The sequence below is a fragment of the Aspergillus piperis genome, assembly GCF_003184755.1.
Source record: "Aspergillus piperis CBS 112811 unplaced genomic scaffold BO85scaffold_21, whole genome shotgun sequence".
NCBI classification, from domain to species: domain Eukaryota; kingdom Fungi; phylum Ascomycota; class Eurotiomycetes; order Eurotiales; family Aspergillaceae; genus Aspergillus; species Aspergillus piperis.
Window position 1 is genome coordinate 574,501 of NW_020291611.1, and position 8,524 is coordinate 583,024.

Below are 8,524 nucleotides of genomic sequence, written 5' to 3' on the forward strand. Positions count from 1 at the left end.
AAAGTCTGATACTTCGGTAATTGCTTTTGAGGTCCGGCCTTGATGTACCTGGCCATGTAAGTGTCTATGCAACCCTCTCCGGAGTATCTCAGATGCCTGACCCCCTCCTGTAGAAGGGCCCGACGTACGAAAAAAACTAAGACTTGGTCATTCGGCTAGTATACAAGAACAGCAATACCAACATCATGCCTAGATCGTTTCACGCCATCACACCTTACATTTCTGTGCACTTTCGTTTGAGTATCTAAACGAAGTTGCCAGAATTGGCCATTACTTCAGGTCCTTTAGGGATCATCAGTAGCATCCATGCCCGCCTCACCTTCCTTGTCTTTATCGCTTAGCTTTGCCCCACTACTGGACTGACCCGACTAACTTACTTGCTTGTCTGTAACAAGTTAACAACACATAGAGAGTGATTTGAGAAATTGCCACATTTACACCGTTGTAAATTTGTATTTTTTCAGTATGTGATTGGGGGGGAGGGTTCAAGTCTCCATGGTGACCTCGGGCCGAGCCACCCCACTCCCACTTTGCTTGGTTACTGCTGATTAATTAGTGTGGGACCGTCTCAATAAGTGTCTTTTTGATAACTATCTAATCACCTTGTCGCCAAATGCGGCAAGTGTACATTTATAACTGGCGCTTTATGGGGGTTTTATTTCCTGTTTTTCATATACCAAATGCGTGCGTACTTGCCTTCAATGTAATTCAGTAGCGAGCTGTTCGAGGTCAACAGCACATGGCACCACCATCATCGATTAATTACCCCTAAACGATATCGACCATCTACTCAGCACCGTCCACCTGTGCAGCCTCTACCTGCCAACTAGATACTCCTCACTCAGCCTTCCCGTCGAATTCCTTCCTCAGCGCGCCTACAGGCTTTTTATTCTGCAACAGCGAGGAGATTTGCTTCCCCTGGCTTTTCCTCATCGCTTTCCATGCGCCAGTAATCCGAGCAGTGGAGGGCAGGTGAGAGTTATTCCCCCCGCGCGGTGGAATTGACTTCGGATCCAGAATGCCCGCCCGGACCATTTCATGCACACTCGGATGGATGACAGCGTCTTCGGGGATATCGCGAGGCGCACCCATGTTGGGTGGCCATTGCCGGGGGACCCATTTGCCGTGTTCGAGTTCGAGGCGTGTAAAGAGGGGGAGGATTTCTATGAGAGTCAGTTTAATTGGGTCATCAATGAGCGATAAGTGCGCAGCAGAGCTGAAGTGGGATTCTTTGGGAAGGAAGGAAGAGAGGCATGCATACCGAGGATCCACCAGAAGATTACCATGAGGAAAGTCGCTCCTCGATTGAACATGAGCATGTCATGTGGCTGATTCGTGCGCTTCCGCACGTCATACGCTGTGGTTCCTGGCTCCTCCTTCCCAGGAAAGGCATTCTCCCTTTCCACTACGTCTGCAACATTGAGCGTGTGGAACGATAACTTGCTCTCCGACTTTTCCAGATGAAGAACCTCCTGCAGCATCCAATTCAACGGTGTATCAGACAAGAGGTGGAACTGTCCGGGAGCGAGACTCCAGCCCCCTCCCACGTCACCATGGTTCCCTGCAAACCAGACTTCCTTCAGATCCACTGGCTTGGTCTTCTCAAGCAGCACCAGGGCAGGCTTGAACTTGAGTCTACGTTCATGAATCGATACAGCATGTCGGATGTGGCGAGCCGCCGGACTGACGAGATATTGGTGCGACTTCCGATGGAAGGGGATCTCGAATTGGCCGACACTGTTCACGCAGTCGAATAATCCGAGAAAATGGATCTGAACTTGCGGGCGGCAGAAGGTGGTATTGAATTTCTTCATGTATGAGATCAATGCCTCATCCTTCGCAGTACGATCGGTCTTTCCTCGCGCTTGTTGGAAATTGCTGAATGTTTCCCAGGCAAAGTGGATCATCTCTTCGTTGCCTTGGGAAAGAAGACCAAGTTCATGTATCATCTCCGCTAGGAATCGCGCGGTGTATGCTCCCCGCGAGAATCCAAAGATATAGATATGATCACCTGGGGAGTAGTATCGCATGATAAAGCGATATGCTGCGAGGACATGGCTTTCAAATGTTGTTCCCACTCCTTGATCGATGGTGGTTATGATATGCGACTGCAGTTTTCGCGGATACCGAAGCAATCCGGAGCTGGACGATTGACCTTCGACGTAGGTGCCAATACCGGCTGGCCAATGTGTAAGCTCAGTGAATCATACATTTTATGGCTAACCCCAGTTCCCATATAACTTACGCTGGTAATAATGAAATTGGCCGGGCGTGTTCTTTTCGAGCATCTGGTATATTTTGACGATATTTGAGTCGCGCTCAAACCCCATAAATTGATTGCCAGTGCCATCGAGGCAGAGTACCAGTTTTCGGGGACCAGAATAGGGCGCTTCCACGCTGGACGTCTGATCCACTGTTGAGTGTGGCATCGTTTGGAGAAATCCTGGCCAAGTGGAACAACGAAGAAAACAGGTACAAATGGGAAAATCAGCAATCAAAAAGATAGATGAGTTCTAGAGAGAATGAACTCAGAGATGGCACATTACGGGACATGCCTCATACCCAGCTTTATCAAGGTAAACGCAACCGTCCGGACAGCAGCACCTTCGGGGACCACAATCATGATGCCCAGCGCCGATCATGACGGGCCGCGGGGAGGATTTCAACACGAACCGCTTGTGGGGGTGTTCGTGAGGTAAGAACTGCCGAGATGCAATCCAGCATCTATCATTGGATCAGCTTTCATGACGATTGTGCCGCGGCATGAGGTCTGTGTCCCGTCGCGGTCCGACCCCTTCTTCATACTAATGATTGGTTTGTCAATATGCTGATCTTGCCAGCTGAAAACCACACTGTCTGATAAACCCCTCTCATTGTTACTCTCCTGCATAGTGGCTGGCTGAATTTTCTCCTCAAGCACGACCACCTGAGGGGTTATCTACCCTTTGCTCTGCATATGTGCCGTCTCTGCCACCAATCAAGCGACAGGTGGCTGGCGAAATCTGCAGACTGTCGCAATGACAGCTCTGAGCACGGGGCCAGACCGAATCTCATGCTTTCAGCTGGGCTGTGTCCGCAGATCGATAGGTGTTTGTCTGCTCGGTATTCCCCGTATGGTCTCCAGGATCTCAGCTACCCCAAGCGCTGGGGACGAGGGGTCCTCTTTCAGCTGGCATTGGTGGCCCAGTTTTCACAGCATGCTGATTCTTAATAGATATTCCTCGTGTATAAGTATTCGGGCACAGATCTCATAATGTGTTGCAGAAGCATCGCGATAGATTGCTCTCTTCAATACAACTAACGGCTAAAACTGTACCTCGCCTTACCTCGCCTTCCTGAATTATGAGCTCCATTTTTATTGCTCTTCTCCTCTGCCTCCTTTCTTTTCTCTACCTGCGGGTCTTTGCAGATGAACCGACACGCCCTTTTCAGATAGTTTCCAAGGTTTTCTCTTCCCATAAACACACGACATGGAAGTTGAGGCCTCGTTTCCTTCCAAAGGCCACAAAAGCAGCTCTGTCTAGCATTGCTGGAACGGGAGAGGGGCTCTGGCAACGACTATATGCGAGGATCTTCCATGCACAAGAGCTAGCAGAAGTGGAAGATGACGTGAAATACCAAGCTGGAGAGTCATATGGAGATCCCGATGTTCTTGCCACGGGCCTTGTCAAAGATCTCTCGGCTCTAGGACTCAAGGGCAAGAGAAATGATCTTCGTACACTGATCCAATTAGTGAAGTCTAAGGGAAAACCGATCGATGATCGTCAAATGCTTGTGAGTCGGCTTCCATCTGTGTCCACATTAAAAGTGCCATTGCTGATGAGGATTGGCCGCTGTAGATGGAGAAAGTCATCGCCATCGTTGCAATGTTGCCGCGAACCTCCAAGTCCCGACAGAGGTTAACCGGCATCCTGGTCGACCAGCTCTGGCAGAGCTTGGAGCACCCCCCGCTGTCGTACTTTGGAAATAAGTATCAATATCGCACTCCCGATGGAAGTTACAACGTGAGACTAATCTCCCAACCTGTCGCCCGAAATACGAAAATATCACTGACCTATTTGACTCCAATACTATAGAACCCTTTAGAGCCTGACCTTGGCAAAGCAGGCAGTCCGTATGCGAGATCGGTGCCCCGCCTCAAGGCTTTGCACGGAGTGCAGCCTGACCCTGGCCTTCTTTTTGATCGTGAGTCTCGAGTCTCGAGTCTAGACAGTATAATTCTAAAGCTTAGTTTCAGTCCTCATGGCCCGTGATGAAGGGACTTTCCGGGAAAACCCTGCAGGCATCTCGTCGGTTCTGTTCTATCACGCGAGCATTATCATTCACGGTAAGTTTACTATACAAGTCTGATACTCTGTCAAGCCCTTGCGCTAAAAACATGTAGATGTCTTCTGCACGAACCGGCGCGACCCCAATATCTCAGACACCTCATCATATCTGGATCTCGCACCTCTATATGGTTCCAGCTATGAAGACCAATTGAGGGTGCGCACTATGGAACGCGGCATGCTCAAGCCTGACACCTTCCACGAGAAGAGGCTGTTGGGTCAGCCCCCTGGTGTCAACGTGATCCTTGTCATGTACAATCGTTTCCACAACTATGTGGCCGATGTTCTGCTGAAGATTAACGAAAATGGGCGCTTCACTCTACCGCCAACGACATCTGAGGACGCAAAGCGGAAGGCACTGGCCAAGCAAGACGAAGATCTATTCCAGGTGACTCGTCTGTGAGTCAACATTCCATATTTTTTTCATGACAGAGAAATAAACTAACTCCGGGATAGCATCGTAAACGGGCTCTACGTCAACATCTCACTCCATGACTACCTCCGCGGACTGACCAACACTCACCATTCGGCGAGTGACTGGACTCTAGACCCTCGTGTGGCCGTGAGCCGAGCATTTGACGCTGATGGGGTTCCTCGAGGTGTGGGAAACCAGGTCTCGGCAGAGTTCAACCTTCTATATCGCTTCCATTCGGTTATCTCCCGGCGAGACGAACAGTGGACAAACGAGTTCTTGAAAAGTCTGTTCCCCGACCTCAAGAAACCGCTGGAGCAACTTACACCACAGGAGTTCATGCAAGGTTTGATAATTTACGAACGAAGCATCGAGAAAGACCCCAGTAAGCGGGAATTCGGTGGTCTGAAACGAAACCAAAATGGTAGGTTCAATGATGCCGAACTGGTGCAGATCCTGAAAGACAGCATGGAGGACCCAGCGGGTCTGTTTGGGGCTAGGATGGTTCCCAAAGCACTTCGCATGGTCGAAATTGCTGGCATTCTCACTGCACGCAAATGGAATCTCGCGTCCTTGAATGAGATGCGTGATTTCTTCAAGCTGAAGCGGCATTCGTCATTTGAGGACATCAACCCTGATCCTAAGATTGCCGATCTGTTGCGAAAGCTGTACGATCACCCGGATATGGTCGAGATGTATCCTGGGATCTTCTTGGAGGACGCAAAACCTGCTATGGATCCTGGGTGTGGTGGATGCCCTCCTTACACTGTCGGGCGAGCGGTCTTTAGCGATGCAGTTACTCTCGTTCGATCGGATCGGTTCTTGACTTTGGTCAGTCAAATCTCTTCTACTCTGCCGCTTTCAAGTGAAGGAGCTAACAGCAAGTCAGGATTACACTGCGTCTAATCTCACTAACTGGGGTTTTCGTGAAGTTCAACAAGACTACGATGTGTGAGTACTCACGAATCACCCAGGTGCATAAAAATTAGCTCATTATTTAACAAACTATAGATTGGGAGGCTCGATGTTCCACAAATTGATCCAGCGCGCACTACCCGGATGGTTCCCATACAACTCGCTCCACGCAACCCAGCCAATGTTCACCCGTGAAATGAACGAACAAATTGCGAAAGAGATTGGAACAATCGATAGGTACAGTCAAGAGGATCCAAAACCGCCACCCCATACCGTCATGCTCGCGAAGCATGAGACCATCATTGAGGTATTGAAGGACCAGGATACATTCCGCGTCCCGTGGGCCAGATATCTTAATGACATGATACCGGGCAAGAAGTTCAATGACTATATGCTAGGAGGCGATGGTCCGGGCAATACAGCCCAGAAGAAGCTTGTCAAGTCCGTTTTGTTCAGTCCAGATCAGTTCAGCCAGTTGCTTTCGCACACGACTGTTACGCTGGGTAAAGAATTGCTAGAGTTGAACACTCTACAGCTGTCCAAGGACCTGAACCAAGTCGATATTATTCGAGAGTAAGTTGATCTATCTTCTGCCAACACATTAACTATGACAACTAGAGGCTTACTGACCCATTTCAGCGTCGCAATCCCCCTCAATGCAAGAATAATGGCAGACCTCTTTTGCTTAGACATGAAGACCCCAGAGAATGAGTCTGGCAGCATGAACGCAGCAACAGTTTACAAACATCTCATGAACGTCCGCACCTGGGGTTTCAATAACACCGACCCAGGGTTGATGCTGCAACGAAGAAAATGGGCCTCTGAGAGTGCCGAGGCCCTTGTCAAGTCTACTCTCAAGGTCGTCAACGAACAAGCCCAGCCACAGAAAACCCACATCCTTGGAAGCTTGACTGGCCACAAGCAGTCCGCCAGTACCCTACGCTGGTATGGAAACAACGTAGCAAAGCAGATGATGGAGATGGACATGACTGCGGCTGAAACAGCAGAGGTTTGCTGGCTTACAGCAGTTGGGGGTGTTGGAGCGCCAGTCGGACTGGTTCGTTACCTCATATTTATTTGACGAAGTGACACATCCTCCTAACGTTATCCCCATCATCTAGATCGCCGACGTCCTACAATATTACCTCCGCCCAGAAAACATCCACCACTGGAAAAAGATCCAAAATCTCGTCTCCCAACCCGACAACAGTGGCTCCGTCGACAAGCTTCTCCGACAATACGTACTCGAAGCGCAACGTCTAACGAGCATGGAATGCACCGTTCGCGTCTGCAAAGCCCAACGTACCATCAACGATCAGGAATTCAAGCCAGGCGACGTAGTAATCACCCTCCTCGTAAGTAGCCCACACCTATCCCACTCACACCCCTCCTACCATGACTATCCAACTAAACCCCATCCAGGGCCCAGCCTGCCGCGACCCAACCAGCATCCCCGACGCAGAAACATTCAAGCTCGACCGCCCCTCAAACGCATACATCCACTTCGGCTACGGCGCGCACGAGTGCTTAGGCAAGGAAATCGCATTGACATTCGCGGTCTCCATGCTCCGCGTCCTAGCAGGGCTGAAGTATCTACGACCAGCACCAGGCGATATGGGCATGCTGAAGAGTATCATCGTCGATGGGAGACGGGTCTATCTGAATGATAGTTGGTCGTGGATGACTCAGGATCCGACTAGTAAGTCCTCCTACACAACCACCAACCACCCATCTTATTAACATTATCTCCACCTATAGCATGGAAACTCCACTTCTCAGGCTACGGCCAAGGCGCATACGAAGCCCCGCCCCCGCCCCCGCCCCCAGCAGCAGCAATACCAGCCTTCCCTATTACAGACCAGAACCCTGATACCAGCGATGAAAGTGGTGTCGACGATACAATCTACTCCGCTGTACCCCCTACACATCATCATGATCATGGAGGGCCAGAATATACCAGACAGGAAAGCTACAGCATGACTGATGGCGGAATGGGCATGGCAACGCAGTATTCGTTCGGACAGAGCCATCATAATCAGTATCAGTATCATGAGGTGACTAGAACGTCTTCGTCGTCGTTGCCTTCTATGTTGGGGGATGATGAGAGTTATGGGAGGTTTTCGGGGACGTTGAATTGACATTTCATTTGTGTGAGAGGGGAGAGGGGTGATGAGGTATTTGTTGTTGTTAATGAATGGCTTCTTCAATATAAGACAGATAAGATGTTCTCAGTTGGGATAGGCATCTATACTGTAGTAATAATCTAAGAGTGACTGGTAAGAGGTACTTTGGAACTACGACCTATAGCTGCGATTAATGTACTCATCTGTAATGTAACATCCAACAGCATATGAATATGAGATAGAATGTGTCGCATTCTTACTATACCTTGATGCAAATTTCTCTACGAATCCCGGATGTACCAGCCATCTGTCAGGTTGAACCATGGAACAGTAAACTCTAAATAGAAAGAGGGTCGAAAAAAAAAAAAAAAAAAAGAAAAGAAAAGAAAAAGGAAAAAGAAGGAAATAAGAAAATAAGCAACTAGAAGCAAAGAAATTAGGGGAATAAAGGATAAAAGCAGAATGCAGAAAACAGGAGAATAGGATGTAGGAAAAGAAGGGGAAGAGGAGAGAGAAGGGGAAGTACGAAACAGGGAACAAGAAGCAAAGAAAGAACAATAAGAAATAGAGAATAATGTCTAAGAACCGAACGGAAATGAAAACAAGAAATTAGAAGCACGGAAACTAGAAGGCAGAGATAGGAAGCATGAAAGCATGGAAGCAAAGAAGAAAAACAGAAGAAGCAGAAGAAGCAGAAGAAGCAGAAGAAGCAGAAGAAGCAGAAGAAGCAGAAGAAGCAGAAGAAG

General features: G+C 49.0%; 2 protein-coding genes across 2 annotated transcripts; one reads left to right on the top strand and one right to left on the bottom strand.

Annotated features, from left to right (window-relative positions):
• Nucleotides 1-837: 837 nt before the first annotated feature.
• Nucleotides 838-2,429, bottom strand: BO85DRAFT_380362 (T6SS phospholipase effector Tle1-like catalytic domain-containing protein; the record flags this gene model as incomplete). Its single annotated transcript, XM_025656377.1, has 3 exons — nt 838-1,163; nt 1,262-2,179; nt 2,246-2,429. The coding sequence occupies 3 exons, from the start codon at nt 2,427-2,429 to the stop codon at nt 838-840; spliced, it is 1,428 nt and encodes a 475-aa protein (XP_025511913.1).
• A 913-nt stretch (nt 2,430-3,342) lies between these two features.
• On the top strand, nt 3,343-7,793 carry BO85DRAFT_380271 (peroxidase/cytochrome P450 family protein; the record flags this gene model as incomplete). The annotated part of the gene is made up of 12 exons (XM_025656373.1): nt 3,343-3,774; nt 3,840-4,004; nt 4,077-4,185; nt 4,238-4,327; nt 4,385-4,727; nt 4,785-5,571; nt 5,630-5,691; nt 5,752-6,228; nt 6,295-6,712; nt 6,777-7,010; nt 7,078-7,354; nt 7,414-7,793. The coding sequence occupies 12 exons, from the start codon at nt 3,343-3,345 to the stop codon at nt 7,791-7,793; spliced, it is 3,774 nt and encodes a 1,257-aa protein (XP_025511914.1).
• Nucleotides 7,794-8,524: the final 731 nt, after the last annotated feature.